General features: G+C 42.5%; 1 protein-coding gene across 1 annotated transcript in view; it reads right to left on the bottom strand.

The window, feature by feature from the left end:
• Nucleotides 1–18,192, bottom strand: part of ros1 (c-ros oncogene 1, receptor tyrosine kinase) — a 225,732-nt gene that overhangs the window by 149,126 nt on the left and 58,414 nt on the right. Inside the window, exons 14-20 of the mRNA XM_068040000.1 lie at nucleotides 15,811–16,002; nucleotides 15,619–15,719; nucleotides 13,299–13,504; nucleotides 11,549–11,715; nucleotides 5,879–6,008; nucleotides 4,926–5,182; nucleotides 378–441 (exon numbers count right to left, since the gene is read on the bottom strand). Of these exons, the coding sequence (XP_067896101.1) occupies nucleotides 378–441; nucleotides 4,926–5,182; nucleotides 5,879–6,008; nucleotides 11,549–11,715; nucleotides 13,299–13,504; nucleotides 15,619–15,719; nucleotides 15,811–16,002 (1,117 nt within the window). The remainder of the gene's footprint in view (nucleotides 1–377; nucleotides 442–4,925; nucleotides 5,183–5,878; nucleotides 6,009–11,548; nucleotides 11,716–13,298; nucleotides 13,505–15,618; nucleotides 15,720–15,810; nucleotides 16,003–18,192) is intronic.

Here is an 18,192-nt window from a genome sequence, read left to right as displayed (position 1 = left end):
ATTGATTATATGTTTCATTTTTCTCTCTCATATATAGCAAAGCTTCTGCCAGCCAAACTACTTTGATGTAAACTGTGAAAGTGAATAAATACACTTCACAGAACAGAATCTTACCGTAATGAATGGGAAAATATTTGGACTTTCAACAAAAACACTTAACATGCACTCAAATTTAGCAGGTCCATTTTAAACTTAAACAAGTCATGTATTCAGTCCATTAATCAAGCTAATTACTTCTAAGATTTGAGCAATTTCCATTATTTCAAATTTAAATTTAAGAGCTCCATTGGCTTGATTTAGACCCAAAGGATTAATATCAAAGAGTTTTAAATAATTCATTAAATTACTGTGTTTTCTATTCCCATGAGTTCACTGACCTGTTGCATTTCCCATTCTAACATGAGTTCTTCTACCCGATCCAGCATTTGTAAAACCTTCCACCTAGAAAAGTAACATGTTACAAAAGCTACATTTTAAAAAAACAATTCAAAAGGGCGGAATACAAAGCAGTCGTAAAACAAAAAATCAAACCAATCATTCTGTTACTTGAGGGTTTTTTTGATCACTGTAACATTTTATAGAGAAAAAATATATTCAGGACAATTTTATCAAAGTGAGGATGCGACTGCTGAGAACTGAAACTTTTTCTATTTCAAGCACCCAGCAAGATCATGGAGCATTCCCAGGTATTGGAAAGGCAGTTGCAGAGTAAACCTCCCTCAATATTGCTCTAACATCCCTCAACTCCAACTGGGAATCCCTATTGTAAAGTGTTACAGGTTTTTTTTCCCATCTCCCATGCAAGCCATTGTGTGTCAAATGATAGACAATCTTGCGCTGCATGCCGAGGCCCAATACAAATTAAAGCCAGACTGCCCAAACTTCTTTTACACAGGCCAGCCAACAGATAAATGAATGTGAAACTAGGGGCCAAATTTTAACTTTCAGACCCACTCGCATTGGGGGGGAGGCTACCAGTGCGTCAAGAACCCAGGAGTATCAACAGTGTGTTTGCAGGGGCTTTTAACGCAGCCACTGCACTTGCACCTGACTTCCAGGTTTCCTGACCAATTAGAGCAAGTGGGCATGTTGGAAACCCTCATCGGTCTCTTTCAGCACCACTGTTTAAAAGGGAACCTGTGAGGAACAAACCTGAAGCATTGTAGGGAGTTTTGACAGAGTCAGAACCTGCACAGGTGGTGGCTCAACATGGCAAGGCAGCACCATGCTTCAGTGACCTGTCCCTCGAGATGATGCTGCAGGCTGTAAAGGCCCGCAGGAAGATTCTGTTCCCTGGGGACAGGAAGAAGACAACCTCAGAGAAGAAGCAGGCTAGACATGGCAGAGGAGGTCAGCACCAGGAATGTGGTGCCTGGATACAGTGCTGCAAGAGGTTTAATTATCTAATCAGGCCAGGAAAAGTGAGTGGTACAAACCCCTTCAACTTTGCCTTCCCAAGCCTTCTCCTGCACATCCCTCCTCATACCAGCACACCTTGCAGGTGCACCCATCCCTCTCTCAAGGCACTTCCTCACATCCCAATCTGACCAGCCACCACTGACACTCACCCTCATCTTACTACCATCTCATTCATCCCTCCAGTGTTCTTCCAAAAAATTCCTTCCACCTCTTAGAACATTGCATAACTCACATCATAGATCTCTTTTTTGTCTCCTTGCAATTAGAGAACATAGAACGCCAGGAAGAGACAGAGAACCAGAGATGACCCTCCAGTCACCTCCATCTTGACAGCTGCAGAGGAGGTGGTGCTAGAGATAAGCTGAGTTTTGCTATGCATGGCCAATGGGGATGTAGCAATATGAGAGTCTCCCAGCTACCTGGTGACAGAATTAAATATCACTCAGCCACACTCTTTTTGACTTGATGTCAGCAGACAATGAAAAATGATAATATTGCACAATGATGACTTTGAAACCTTTCACCTTGTTGGTTCTAATTCATGTCTTTCCTCTCCCTCTTCAAGTGGCCCTCAGGTGATGGTGCAAGAGGAGGATGAAGACTCCTCAGAAGAGGTCGTGTACTCTGAGGATGCACCATCACAGGACTCATGCATACTGTCCTCCAGTTCAGATACGCACACCTTGTTGGAGCCACCAGACAGGTAGTTGGGATGTCATATGGTGAATGGTACAATACAAGTAAGCAGGAACAGGTGGTGGAGACAGGGACAGCAGTGGAGAGTCCAAGACAGAGAGCACAGGACCATTCAAGCTCTATTCAGCTAGAAGCTAATGCTGAGCCTCAGGAGCCAGCAATGAAGACTATTCAGATGAAGCAGCAGGAAGAGCATGCGAGGTTCTGTCAGCCTTTACAGCCCACAGTGTATGACTGGAGAGAGATTGCAGGAGTCCGTCTCCAGCGGGAGTGCCAAAATGTCTAAGGCCTTTGCATTGATGTCTACCTCCATGGAAAGAGTGGCCACCTGCATGGAGCATTAGGCATGACAGGAAACTGAGTGCACGATGAGACTACCACATTATTGAGGAAAACCTCACCTTGGCCATTCAGCACCTCACTGAAATGCAGAAAAGTGCTCTCCAGCTTTTGGCCAGCAGAGAACGGCAGGTGGGTCACGAGAGGGAAAACGGAAAAGGAGACATTGAAGTGGGGACTCTGCTCAAAGCACTTCCACATCAGACCTCTTGCCCCTGCCCCACCCCCCCCCCCACCCCCCTTTCAGTGCCTCCTATCCCACAGGTATGAGATAGAAAGGGGCAGCCTTTCGTGGGGCCCTCCTGGACTCCACAACCCAGAGAGCATTGGTCAAGAGCATCTGAGCAGTTACAGCAGAGATATGAGCTATCAGTTTGTAGCTGTGCTGAAGCCAAAGGGGTTACACCACAGATAATAGAAAAATGAACAGCAAGGATTTGTAGGTGCACAAGGGTGTTTAACAGTGTTAGATTGTAACACTTCTGCTTCATATTTATCAGCCATAAGATTAATTGTTTGCTCCATTGTCTAGTCTTGCCCATTTTTGCCTTTTTCCTGCCAAGTGGCCTTGTACCTTGTGAGGAATAGTGTGACAAGAGTCAAGGATGAGCAATGGGTGCCTGTGAGAAGGATGAATTATTGATTGTGTGACTGCTTTGGACTGGGGTGTTGCGAACAAAAGGTTGAGAATTGGTGTACCATATGGCTGCACTGCCTCAGTTTAAATGAAGCATGCCTGAATCAGTCTGTCACGGGCATCCCTGGCAGCTATGTGTGCAACTACTGGTGCCCTCAGCACAGGGCGGCGCAGTGGTTAGCACCGCAGCCTCACAGCTCCAGGGGCCCGGGTTCGATTCTGGGTACTGCCTGTGCGGAGTTTGCAAGTTCTCCCTGTGACAGCGTGGGTTTTCACCGGGTGCTCCGGTTTCCTCTCACTGCCAAAGACTTGCAGGTGATAGGTAAATTGGCTGTTATAAATTACCCCTAGTGTAGGTAGATGGTAGGGAATATGGGATTACTGTAGGGTTAGTATAAATGCGTGGTTGTTGGTCAGCACAGACTCGATGGGCCGAAGGGCCTGTTTCAGTGCTGTATCTCTAAATAAAATTAAATAAATAAATAAGGCATCTCCTCCTCCTCCAAAAATGCAGAACATTCATCACCTTCCTCCTCTTGGAGCTCCAATCCTCTCTGCAATGCAATGTTATGCAAACCGCAGCAGAACACAACCATGCTGGAAATCCTAGCCGCGACATACTGAAGGACGATCCTAGCTCTGTCCAGGCACCTGAATCGCATCTTCATCATCCCGATTGCTTCTCATGTGTCTTCTGTTGTACCTTTCCTGGATGTCAGCCTTTTAGATCCTCACAGGTATCGGTCACATCATCAGAGGGTAGCCCTCGCTCCAAAGAGCCACCTGCTGACTCTATTTTAGCGTGTGAATATCTCTGGGAGGCTTGACTGGTGCAGAATGAATGCATCATGACAGCTCCCTGGGAATCTTGCACAGACATGCATGATGATCTTTCGGTGGTTGATACCAGCTAAACATTAGTGGAGTGGAAGCCATTCTAGATCAGGAAGACTCCAGAGTGGCCTGGGGATACCTTGATTGCCACATATGTGCAATCTATGACTCCCTGAAACTGTAGGAAGCAACATATCCAAGCACCCACTCATTCTGATTGGCCTCTTTAGTAGCAAAGTGCATGCAAGAGCCAGCCCTGCCAAACATGGCATCCGTCACCTGACAGGTGCATTTGTGAGCAGCAGATGGTGAGATTTGACAAATATCACCAACAGATCCCAGGGAGGTGCCAGAGGCGAAGAAATTAAGGGTTATGGTGACCTTGACCGCCACTGGCAATGTGTGTCCACCTGGTCCACTTGGAAGGAGTTCTTCTTCCAGGAGGCTGCAAATGTCAGTGACCACCTGATGGGAATGTGTGAACCTCCTGAAGTACTGGTGCTCAGTCATGTTCGGGAAGCTCACCCTCTGCTTGTATACCCTGCGTTGGGGATATTGCCTCCTGCGAGCTGGAGCACAAGGATCATCCCCACTGTCCTGTGAAACAGAAGATGGTTGATGACAAGGCTCCAGCTCATGCTGCTGCTGCTCCTGCTTGTGTTCCTCATCTCAGGTCCAAGGTAAAGCTGCATGAGCAACTCCCATGTAAACATTTTCTAATATTTATGAACTTTTACAGATGTGTAAAAATAACAAATGCAGGAATATAGTACAGCTGTGTTAAACTTTCATGAATTTCGTTGCTCAGAAGTTGTACCTTAGATGAAAGCTGCATCAAAAAGCTACTGATTCTATAACATCGACATTACAATTTGCTTTGAATCAAAGATGCAAACAAGTCTCTGATAATGAGAAGATACTGGAAGCTACTTTCAGAAACAAGTATCCACAGAAAACTACTATCTGAATGAGTATATAATGGGTGACCAATTACATATACCTGAACACAATAGGTTTTCTCTGGGTCAGCATCAGTAAGCTTGAAGGTAGTGATGTCAGCAGTCACATTCATCAGTGTGTCATCTTGGAGGGTACCTGAGCAGTTTTCCGTGGTGTAATACACAGTGTAACCCCTGAGAACACCATTTGTTTGGGCTGGTACATTCCATCTAAATTCCACATCCATGTTCACTGTACCTAGTAGGATGTTCTTCCTCAAATTCACAAAAATCCTTGGATTTTCAGGAGCAGATGGTGCTAAAAAGACCATGTTAAATTAATTAAATGCTAAATATCCTTTAAATTTAAAAACAAATTGCAATTTCTATGCTATTTGAAAAACTGATTATTCTAACAATTTGAATATTCATTAAAAAGCAGAATTACAGAAAGATACCAAACCGCAGGATGTTTATTTATATTTTACTTTAAGTAAAAGTAGGAAGATATATATTTAATTGATGTAGTCATAGTCTTTACAAGAAATGGATTAGATCTATTTATAAAAACAATCCATTATGTGTTTTTACAACTCAACATTTCTATTTATTTTTTACCCCCATTAAAAAAAACTTGCTAATTTTCACTCCTCCCCAATGCAACTTTGGCAGAGATTTTTCTAGAACAATCATTACTGTCGCTATATTATTGTGTTACAAGGAAGACCCAACACCTTATAATTTAATTGTGACTCAAATTGGTTTAGCTAACTAAAATTTACATGATATGTGAACATCTGCATCAGCAGATTGAAGACAGATACAAAGAAAAGTAGCCTAGCACACTCCCACACTATCTGGGGTCAGGGTATATTTAGTGTCAAATAAAACACTTAACTTATCCTCTGTGGCATATTTTCAGTTTATTGAAGTTAAATAAAATATCATGTATATGAAATGAATTGTTCCAAAGACAAGTTGAATCAGTCCGGTACTGCATATTAAGCAACCATACCAGCTTCTGGAGAGTAGAGGGTGACTTGTGTCTCTGTTGCAGATCCCCAGAAAGTATATGGTTTCACTGCGACATCAAATTCTGTAAAAGGCTCTAGTCCACTTAGACAATAGTGAGGAGTGCTGAGGTCCTAAAAAGATAAAGACATATTTGTTTCAATTTTGTACAACAGATGCATTCCTTTAAATTTGCAAATTGCATTTAGATACCACCTTTCATGTAGCAAAATATCCCAAGATGCTTCATAATTAGGATGCAGATCCAGTTAGGAATAGGAAAGAAATTAGGAGAGAACGCCAAAAGTGCAATTAAATTGGTTTGAAGATGGCTTTTGAAGGTAAAGAGAAATGTAGAAAGGCAAGTTGTTTCGGGATAGATGATGTCAGCAAATGGCTAAAGGTTCTGCCAATTGATGGGTTTGGGTGGAACCACTGAGTAGATCAGAATTGGAATGTTTCATGTGATTAACAGTACTATATAAATGTACATGAGAGTCTGAGTAAGGACTTAGAACTTTGAAGGGCTGCAGAAGCAGGGAACAATAAGTCTGATGGATGAAGATTTTGAAGTCAAAACAGAAATGCTGGAAACACTCAGCAGTTCTGGGAAAGGTCATACAGTCAGAGTCATTACGGCATAGGAGGCGGCAATTCGGCCCATCAAGTCTAGGCTGGCTCTCTGTGGAGCAATCCAATCAGTCCCACTCCCCCACTCTATCTCCATTGCCCTGAAAGTTTATTTCCCTCAAATACCCACCCAATTTCCTTTTGAAATCATTCAATGTCTCTGCTTACACCACCCTGTAGACAGACAGCTCCAGGTCGTTACTACTTGCTGCGTAAAAAAGTGCTTCCTCACATCCCCCCATCATTTGCCCAAAACTTTAAATCTGCATCCCCTAGTCCTTGTACCACCAGCTAATGGAAACAGATTTTCTTTTTCTACCTTAACTACACCTGTCATAATCTTGTACACCTCTATCAAAGCTCCCCTCAACCTCCTTTGCTCCAAGGAAAGCAACCCCAGCTTCTCCAACCTAATCCTGTAGCTAAACCTCTTCTGCACTCTTTCAAGGACCCTCACATCCTTCCTAAAGTATGATGTCAAGAATTGGACACAATACTCTAGCTGTGGCTTAACCAGTGTTATATAAAGGTTCAGTATAACTTCTCTGCTTTTGTACTCAATACCTCTATTCATGAAGCCCAGGATCCCATATGCTTCGTTAACTACTCTCTCAATATGTCCTGCCACCTTCAAAGATCTATGCACACACACACTCAGGTCCCTCTGTCCCTGTACATGCTTTAGAACTGTACTATAAAGTCTACATTGCCTCTCCCTATCCCTTCTGCCAAAATGTATTACCTCACACTTCTCTGTATTAAATTCCATCTGCCACTTTTCTGCCCATTCTGCTAGCCTGTTTATGTCCAGTTGCAGTCAAATGGCATCATCCTCACTGTATGCCAAGTTTGGGATCATCTGCACATATTGGAATTTTAGTCTGTATTCCAATATCCAAGTTATTCATGTATATCAGAAAAGCAGTGGTCCTAGCACTGAACCTTGGGGAACACCATTGTCTACCATCCTCCAGTCTGAAAAACAACCATTTACCATGACTTGATGTTTTCTGTCCTTAAGCCAATTTTTCTTTTGATTCATAGCTGATGCTGATCCTCACCCTCCTGTCCCATCAGCCTCAATTTTGTTTCCCAGCCTTTTATGTGGTACTTTATCAAACACTTTCATAAAATCCAAACGGACAACATCCATTGCTTTCCCTTCATCAACCTTCTCTTACTTCATTAAAAAATTCAGTTAGATTAGTCAAGCATATTCTGCCTTTAACAAATCCTTGCTGGCTATCCTTAATTAACTTAAACCTCTCCCAGTGCCTGTTGATTTTTTTTCCCTGATTATTGTTTCTAAAACCTGACCCACCACTGATGTTAAACTGTCCAGCCTGAAGTTAGTAGGATTGTCCTTACACCCTTTCTTGGATAAGGGATCACATTTACCATTTTCCAATCCTCTGGCATCTCCCTTGTATCTAGAGAAGATAGAAAGATTATGGCAAGCCCTTCCTCTATCCCCACTCTCACTTCCTTGAGCAACCTGGGATGCAAGCCATCCAGACCAGGTGACTTATCCACTCTAAGCATAGCCAGCCTTTCCAGTATTCCACAGTATATTGTGACAACCAAGGCAGGAGGATTGCACTGTTTATTCTAGTCCCACTTCTCCACAGGGCACAACATATATTTTCATTTTTTCCCCACTTACCCATACGGTCGATCATAGACTCTACCTTTATCCCAGAATAAAACACACCAACCAGGTTTCTTTAATAGACAACAAAATTATCAGTTTATTATAAAACAAGTCTTAACCAGTAATGAAACAAAGCATAAACACAGATCGAAATATTAAAGTCCCCCTTCTATTTTAACCCCACATATACACACACACACGTTAACTGGAAAAATAAAGGGATTTTTGTATTTAGAGCTCTATTGCAGACAAAAAAAAACTACTTCGGTTGAATATTTGCTCATTCTTGAAGAAAGAGCAGATGTTGTGTTCCAAAACTGGCATACAGTCTAGCCTTTGAATACACATAGACGGGTCACTGAAATCTTCTAGAACAGTTCTTTTCAGGTGGCATTGAGAATTAATTTAGCAGGCATTTCTTCAAAGTCAGGAGAAGGTGAGTTGACACGGTGGACTTCTCAGAGTGTTTTAGCGAGATACTGGAAAGCTGAGCTGGGTTGTGGTCTCCTCTCCTTGGAAGTTCTCTGCCTTTCTATACAGTTCAACCCCCAACTCAAAACTATTCAAAAGCGAAACCAATAACAGGAGGTCAACCTTTTGACCTCCATCAATCTTGATCTGTCACTTCTTTGTAAACAACTTCTCCAGGTGTCCATATTCTCTGTTGTTTATTGAGTGGAAGTAAGGTGATTTCCCGGAAAGGCTTGTTGTTGTTGTTGCTGGAAGTGAGGTGGTTTCCCGGAAAGGCTTGTTTTCCTCACAAGACCACTCAGTGACCCTTTTAAAAATCATGTCCAGAGACTGTTTATCAAAGTCAAGTGGCCTTTACATGACCCCCTTTGAAAATAACAAAGTTTAACATTTCTTCAAAAATGAATCCTCAAGAAATATATTTAACAAAACACAGAGGCACATTCATAGCAATATCCTGTCGATCAATTTTCACCCCATTACCTCTACCATCTCCACTTCTACAGATATTTTGTCAGCATCCTCTTCCTTAGTAAACACTGATACAAAGTATTTATTAAGTATTCTAGCCTTGCCCTGTGCTTCTAAGCATACATCACCCTCTTTGTCCCCAATAGGCCCCATCCCACCTCTTAAACTACCTGCTTACTATTTACATGCTGGTAGAAGATTTTTGGGTTCCTTTTTATGTTAACTGCCATTCTATTCTCATATTCCCCCTTTGCCAGTCTTATCTTCCTCTTCACTTCCCCTCTCAACTTATTGCATTTGGCCTGGTTCTCACTTGAAGAATTCACCTGACATCTATCATCGACCTGAAACGTCAACTCTGTTTCACTTTCCACAGATGCTGCCAGACCTGCTAAGTATTTCCAGCATTTTCTGTCTTTATTTCAGATTTCCAGCATCCTCAGTATTTTATTTTTATATTAAGATTTTAAAGTCAATATATTGAGTGACTGGGAGTCACAGGAGATCAGCAAGGTAATAGGTTAACATAGCTTGTGCAGGATAGGATAAGGATGGTGAAGTTCCACGAGTTGGAGTTTCTACAGGATAGAAATCAGATGGTCAACAAGGACAAGGGATGGAATCAGAGTGAAGACAGTGATGTTCCTGCCGGACCAAACAATTGGTCTGAGGCTAAGACATTGAGTTTTTGGCAGGGCTTGAACAGGATGGCTTTGTCTCTTGTCAATATTGAGCTTCAAAAAGTTCTTGTTCATACACAACTTTATATCAGGCAGCACAGCAACAGTCCTGGGACCATGGGCAGTGAAGGACAAATGGGTATTAGATATAGCTGAAAGGCCTGTTTCTGTGCTGTATGTTCTGTATGATATTTGAAAGTTGACTGCCATACTTGAAGATGACAACAAGAAGCCCCAATGTTCGCTGATGATTGTGCATTTTTCAGCACCATCAGCGACTCTTAGACGACGAAGCAGTCTTTGTCCAGATGCAGCAAGATCTGAACAACATCCAAACTTGAGCTGATAAGTGGTAAGTAACATTCACACCACACAAGTGCCAGGCAATAACCACCTCAAACAAGAGAGAATCTAACCATCTCCCCTTAATGTTCAAAGGCATTACCATCGCTGAACCCCCACTATCAACATCCTGGGGGTTACCATTGACCAGCCACATAAATACTGTGGCTACAAGAGTCGGTCAGAGGCTGGGAATTCTACAGCTAGTAATTCACCTCCCAACTCCCCAATGTCTGTCCACCATCTACAAGGCTCAGGTCAGATGCACTTGCCTGGATGGGTGCAGCTCCAACAACACTCAAGAAACTTGACAACTTCCTGGACAAAGAAGCCTGCTTGATTGGCACCCCATCACCACCTTCGACATTCCCTCCCTTCACCACTGACACAGTGACAGCAGTGTGTACTGTCTACAAGATGCACTGCAGCAACTCACCAAGGCTCCTTCGACAGGACCTTCCAAACGCGCGACCTCTACCACCTAGAAGGACAAGAGCAGCTGATGCATAGGACCGCCACCACCTGCAAGTTCCCTTCCAAGCCGCACACTATCCTAACTTGGAACTATCACAGAATAGTTACAGCGCAGAAGGAGGCCATTCGGCCCATCGTGTCTGCACCAGCTCTCTGAAAGAGCAACTCCCTCTGTTCCATTCCCCTGCCTTCTCCCCCTAACCCTGCACATTCTTCCTTTTCATATTCCCTTTTGAATGTTTCAGTTGAACCTGCCTCCATCACGTTCTCAGACAGGGCATTCCAGACCTTAACCCTCGCTGCATGAAAAAGTTTTTCCTAATGTCACTTTTGCTTCTCTTACCAAATACTTTAAAGCTGTGCCCTTTCGTTCTCAATCCTTTCAGGAGTGGAAACTTTCTCTCTATCTACTCTGGCCAGACCCCTCATGATTTTGAATACCTCAATCAAATCACCTCTCAGCCTTCTCTTCAAGGAAAACAGTCCTAACTTCTCCAATCTATCTTCATAACTGAAATTCCTCATCCCTGGTACCATTCTCATGAATCTTTTCTGCATCATCGTTCCTTCACTGTGTCAAAATCCTGGAACTCCCTTCCTAACAGCATTGTGGGTGCACCTACATCCCAACAACTTCAGCAGTTCAAGAAGACAGCTCACCACCACTTTCTCAAGTGCAATTAGGGATGGGCAATAAATGCTGGCCTAGCCAGCGATGCCCACATTCCATGAATGAAAAAATTGCTAAACTGTGCTTATTAAAACCTACATGGACTTTCTCACTTTCAAAATCAAATACCGTTGTGTAATTTTCATATGGTGTAAATGATCTGCTCAAGTTATACATTAATGCTTCTGACAACAACGTTAAAACATAATACAGTGAAGGGAATGTGTTTACATCAACAAAAAGCAACTTAATATGTAACTGAAATCCATCTAAAACGCAAAGTACCTCAACTTTCAGAAGGGCTCGTGATTCAAACCGATAATACAGTATACCATAGTTCACATTGCTTGCACTTTCCCATGTAATACAGATCCTGGAGGAGTTCCCTTGTATTTTAAATGAAGATGCTGGAACTGGATTAGGAATTACAACTGGGAAATTAGAGAAACCATCTAAATGGAAAGTAATACATAAATGAATGCAAATATAATTACTAAGCAAATCTGCATGCACTACAAGAAGCTCTTAACAAAGATTTGATACCAATGTGGACAATTGATCTGGCACTTAATAAAGATTTTATAAATGCTTCAGAAGTTATTGAGCAACTTGATTTTTCACTATGAAACTCAAGCCATATGGGCTCCTATTTCCATGCAGTCTCTTTCTAATGGAAGTGCAAACTGAACGAGCTTCAGACACTTCTGTCTCAATAGCATTCTGCACATTCAGCCTCCAGGAGATTTATTTGATTGCACGGTGAAAAGTTCATCACCTGTCTCCCCAAAAAATATATTTGACGAGACATTGAACAAACATTCTAGAGAATTGGATAGAAAAGTGTTTTGAGGGGGAGAGTAGGGTGTTTTAAAATAAAGATCTTGGTGGAATTAAATGGCTGAAGAAAGTAATCCATGGAAATTTGTTTACATGACATCGGTTAAGTTTTCTGTTAATAAACCTAGGTCATTCAGGCTCTGTACCCAACTCTTGGAATGAAAAACAGGAATGTGGTGGAAGCAAATCCTGCGGGGCACATAAAACGATAAATTACTTTGTGCTAAAAGTACTTCCCAGCTATAATCCATTTCTCTTCTAAATATAAGAGCTATTAACTGTTTACATTCTATTTAAGCAAACTAATTCCCTACACTGAAGATACTGGCCTGCAGCAAATGCCTATTTAGTGTGGTCATGTCATTTATCAAAAACAGAAAAAAAGGTAGGTTTTAGAAAGTTAATGAGGCTGCATGAGCTCGGAATGAAAAACAGGAAGTTAGCCCTCCCTAACCCGGGTACATGGAAGCTGATTTTGGCAGCCCTATTGTAACATGACTCAGACTAGCTACCTTTGCACAGACCATGAATCGAACCAGAGACATCTGGTCTGTATGGTTTAGCTGCTCACTTGGATAAACTCACTCAGCCATCAGAAAAGCTTGATATTAGGACTTGTGAAGCATATTCCAAATTGAAGCATTGAATAAACTTTATTTTTCATGACTAGTGTGAATCGGAATAAAGCCAGAGAAAGTATAGGTTAAGAGCAGAATGAGGGGGTAACACATTACCAGAAGAGAACAAGGCAAAGTCATGAAACAAGTAAAGCCAGGGAAGAAAAATAAATGAAAGGCCAAATGAAGCAAAGACAGATGTTACAAGAACCATGCAGCCAATGCAGAATGAGACATCTCTCACATAAGACAGCCAGTGCACAAGAAAGGGAATTGATGCACAAGTATTACAGAGCAATGATCAATAGTTTCAGAACATAAGCACAAAATAATGAACATATCTAAATTGCAACATAAATGTGAACCTATTAAAATCTACTCAAATCATCTCAGAAAATCGACACTCAGACCACTATCTTATCAACTGGTTTAGAAACCCATACATAGATTTATGCTTTTTATGTACCTATAGCAGCCTCACTAATAATAGAAAATATGACATTCTAACACATGGTTGAACAACTTTTATTAATTTGGGTGTACACACACACGCAATTTATCAAATGTGTACTGTGACTAACCTGGTAGTGGCTTCTGATGTACTACAGTAAATGCTGTGAAGGGCACGCCACTAGAGATATGAACAGTTTGTTTTTTTCCCATTTCTACAATTTGCAGACCCCCGTTTTCATTAATCCAAACCAATTTGCCACAGTAGTACTGAAGCATGTGTTGTGAGGTTTTCAAAGAATCGGAAGAAAAGATCCTTTTAACTGTGCCTCTGTTCCTGTGCCACGAGAAAACAGCAATGTGTTTTTAGAACAAATAGCAGTGAATAATTACAATCTACTCCTTAGCATGTTGAAAAAGAATGTAAAACAATGTTAATGTTCAACATAATCCGATCAATGCATTGATGCTCCTAATAATCAATACTCTGCATTTAAATAACAATTACATTTACGTGGCGAGGGATCACTGAGATTAGAGACACTGGGCTGAACTTTATTAGTCCTCCAGCATCAGGGGTCGTGGCGGGGGTCACGGAAAATTCTTCCGGGAGAGCCCCGCCACGACCCGCGATGCCAGGAAGGTCCCGCTGCATTTTACCGCTGGTGGCAGGGCCTCGGTGTGGCCCTCCCTCCCCTGCAGCCAAGCGGCGGGGCCCTCATTTTAATATGCAAATGATAGTAAAATTAAAAAGAATAATTACTTACCTGGTAGCGACGGCCGTCCCACAACGATATTCCAGCCGTTGGCCGGAACTCCTGCGTTTTCGGAACTCTGTTCAGAGTTCCGAGGGCATGACACTGGTGGGGCAGGGGGGAAGAGTGAAATCTGCAGGTCGGAATGGGTGTGGGAGCAGGAAAAACTGCTCCGACTGGTTGTGGGGATGGTGAGAAGGGCTTGAGGGTCAATTGCTCTGAAGGTGGGGGGTTAAAGCTCAGCATTTTCAAAAGTGTTTTTTTGGGTGGAAAATGTTAATTTATTAATTCAGAACTCAGTGGGGGGGGGGGGCAGGGAAGAGGGGAATTAAATATAAATTTAGATTTTCTGCACTTACTACCAAAACAGCACCTTTAAACATGTAAATAAAAGTGAAGGGCCTGAAGCCCTTTAAAAATGGTGCAGGCGCCTGCGCAGTGGTGCTGGACACTGTTGCCTGGACGGAGCAGCTGCAGCCAGTATTTAAATGAGCTCCCGCATGAAATATCGCAGACGCTCAGCTCAGCGCGCTCATAAAGTTCAGCCCACTCATAACCTACGCGTCTTCTAGAATCCCAAATTTGAATTTAATTTACTGCAGTGACTGATATTCACAGCTATTAAATGAAACCATCATGAATTTCTCACTTTCCTTCAAAAATAAGTGCTTCTTGGCATCATCCAAGATGTTTTAAACAGTTTCAAAACAATAGTCTTTGTGCAGAAACTTTTGGGAAAATTTTAACGCAAGTGCAGGGTTAAATGGCCAAACATTCTGAGCCCGTCAGGAACCCGACTCCAACCCGCCAATTTCTTGGGTTTTACTGCAGACCATTACAGACGAGATGTTAAACTGAGGCCCTGTTTGCCATCTCAGGTAGATGACAAAGGTGTCATGGCACTATTTGAAGACGAGCAGGGGAGTTCTCCCAGTGTCCTAACTAATAATTATCCCTCAACGAGCATCACCAGAACAGATTTTCTTTGGCCTCCCTATCTTGAGAGACAATGGGTAAGCGCCTGGAGGAGGTCAGTGGTGTGTGGAGCAGCGCCTGGAGTGGCTATAAAGGCCAATTCTAGAATGACAGGCTCTTCCACAGGTGCTGCAGAAAAATTTGATTGTCGGGGCTGTTACACAGTTGGCTCTTCCCTTGCGCCTCTGTCTTTTTTCCTGCCAACTGCTAAGTCTCTTCGACTCGCCACACTTCAGCCCCACCTTTATGGCTGTCCGCCAGCTCTGGCGAACGCTGGCAACTGACTCCCACGACTTGTGATCAATGTCACAGGATTTCATGTCATGTTTGCAGACGTCTTTAAAACGGAGACATGGACGGCCGATGGGTCTGATACCAGTGGCGAGCTCGCTGTACAATGTGTCTTTGGGAATCCTGCCATCTTCCATGCGGCTCACATGGCCAAGCCATCTCAAGCGCCGTTGACTCAGTAGTGTGTATAAGCTGGGTATGTTGGCCAGAACAGATTACCTGGTCATTATCATATTGTTTTGTGAAACCGTCCTACATGCAATTTGGTTGCCACTTTTTCTACATTGTAACATTGACTACGCTTCAAGGAAAGTAGTTGATTAGGTGCAAAGCACCATGAGGTTGTGAAAGGTGTTAGGTACACACAAGTATTTCTTTCTTGAGTGTGGCGTTTGTTGTTCTAATTGTCAGTTTCCAGTTATTCACTTACCCTTTCCTGATAAGCTCTGCTTGATTTATTTCAAGTCTAATATTATCCTGAGTAAGCCAACAGAGTGCTCCAAGGTCAAAATCCAGAGTCAATCCTGAAATCTAAAAACAAAATATTTAGAGAAACACAATTTATCCACAAACCTTGACTTGTAGTTAAACTCTGCAAATAGTGTCTGAAGTCTGATTTCACCTGTTTACCAGAGAAATTAGGCAGTTCCTCAATCAAGCCTGCTTGGTCACCATTCATCCGTGCATATTCTACACTCTGTGCTGTTGTCCAATACAGGTAGCCCTGAAGTGGATCTAGCTGGAGATCTTGGACTTTTCCTGCAACATCTCTGACTTTTGTACGCACCTCTGAATCCAAAGGCATGCGAAATATCTAACAGTTGATTAAGAACATTGATAATTTATAAATAACATGGATTGCAACAAAGTCATAAACTACATAAACCGCTGGCAATTAAATACAATTCTGACAGCCAACATAATATTCCCAGTGATAATTTTATATCCTGAACCTGGCTGTGATCATTTACCATTGCCAATTTCTTCCCCCCACCCCCACCCCCAGAAATAAAAGCCTGCCACAGCTCTGAATGACCTCTTCTGCAGAAAGTATGTGACCACATGCAAATGCAGTTCATTCAACATTTACAGCTGCACCAGAGCAGACACAAGCTGAGGATATCAGTAATGGGGCTTCAAGTAACCACACTGTCATTCCTTGTTGCCTGAAGAATCAGACCTGACTTCTAACTGCACATACTACAGTCAAACATCCTACCGTCGGATATGAATTTGCAAATTAATGATACTCTCCATGCCCGTTAAACCAAACCTCCGCTGAGGCTCATCCCATCCCTGAACCAATGCCTTTCAGTTCTCGGATACCTCCAAGTTACAAGGGGTGAGGGGGGGAACAGAGCGTGAGTGAGTGTGAGTGAGTGAGCGTGGAGCAAATCTGCAGGGAAATTACAGAGATGTGCAAGAACGACAGTGATGATATTGGGGGGTGGGACTTAAATGACCCAAATATCAATTGGAATAGTGATAGAGTAAAGGATAAGGAGCGGGAGGAATTTCTGAAATGTGCTCAGGAGAACTTCTTTGACCAGTATGTTCCCAGTCCAAGGAGCCATTCATGAATCTGGTGTTGGGGAATGAAGTGGATTAAGTGGACCAAGTGTCTGTGAGGGAACATTTGGTTAAGAATGATTATTGTATCATAAGATTTAGATTAGCAATGGAGAAGAGCAAAGGAACAATCTAAGGTATAACTTATAAATTGGAAGAGGACTAACTTCAATACATTGAGAGGGGACCTAGCCAGGGTAAAATGGAACCAAAGATTGACAGAAAATCTCTAACAGAGCAAAGGGTGATCTTTCAGGTATAGGCTAGGTACATTCCATAAAGGGCAAAAGGTAAAGGTACCAAAGCCAGGTCTCCTTGGATGACGAGGGAAATAGAGAATATGATGAAACAAAAAGAAAGAACAGGGTGTATGGTGCACGTCGGGTGACTTCTTCAAGTGAGAACCAGGTCAAATACAATAAGTTGAGAGGGAAATGAAGAGGTAAAGACTGAAAGAGAGAGAATATGAAAATAGAATGGCAGTCAACATAAAAGGAAACCCCCCCAAAAATTTTCTACCGGCATGTAAATAGTAAGTGTGTAGTAACAGACGGAATGGGGCCTATTAGGGACAAAGAGGATGATATATGCTTAGAGGTGCAGGGCAGGGCAACACTAGAATATTTAATGAGCACTTTGTATCAGTGTTTACTAAGGAAGAGGATGCTGACAAAATATTGGTAGAAGCAGAGATGGTAGAGGTAATGGATAGGGAAAAAATTGACAGGCAGGATGTACTGGAAAGGCCAGCTATGCTTGGAGTGGATAAGTTGCCTGGTTTGGATGGTTTGCATACCAGATTGCTAAAGGAAGCGGGGCTGGAGGTAGTAGAAGGGATTACCATTATCTTCCAATCTTCCCTAGATACGGGGGAAGTGTCAGAGGATTGGAAAGTGGCAAATGTGACACCCTTGTTCAGGAAAGGGTGCAAGAACATTCCGAGTAACTATGGGCCAGTCAGTTTAACATCAGTGGTGAGGAAGGTTTTAGAAACAATAATGAGGAAAAAGTTAACTAGCAAAGACTTAGTGGACTGAATGGCCTCCGTCTGTGCTGTAATGACACTATGTCTCTATGGCCACTTTCCCTCCATGCCCCCCACCCACAAACCCATAATCCCTTGATTCCCATACTGTCCAAAAATCTATCAATCTCAGTTTTGAATATACTCAACGACTGAGCAGCTCTCTGGGATAGAGAATTCCAAAGATTCAAAACCTTCTGAGTGAACAAATTTCTCCTTATCTCAGCCTAAATGGGCGACGTCTTACTAATCCAATACTCTCCTGTTCCACCTCCCATCTTCTACCTTGCACAAATTTCAGCTCAATCTCAACTCTGTTTTTATATTCTATCCCATGCTAAGTCCTGCACCATCATCCCTATGCTCTCTGAGATACATTGGCTCCCAGCTGCCTAATGCCTCATTTCAAAT

This window comes from Heterodontus francisci, chromosome 10, assembly GCF_036365525.1.
Source record: "Heterodontus francisci isolate sHetFra1 chromosome 10, sHetFra1.hap1, whole genome shotgun sequence".
NCBI classification, from domain to species: Eukaryota; Metazoa; Chordata; class Chondrichthyes; order Heterodontiformes; family Heterodontidae; genus Heterodontus; species Heterodontus francisci.
The sequence above is the reverse complement of the archived record's forward strand: the minus strand, read 5'-3'. Positions and strand labels throughout refer to the sequence as shown.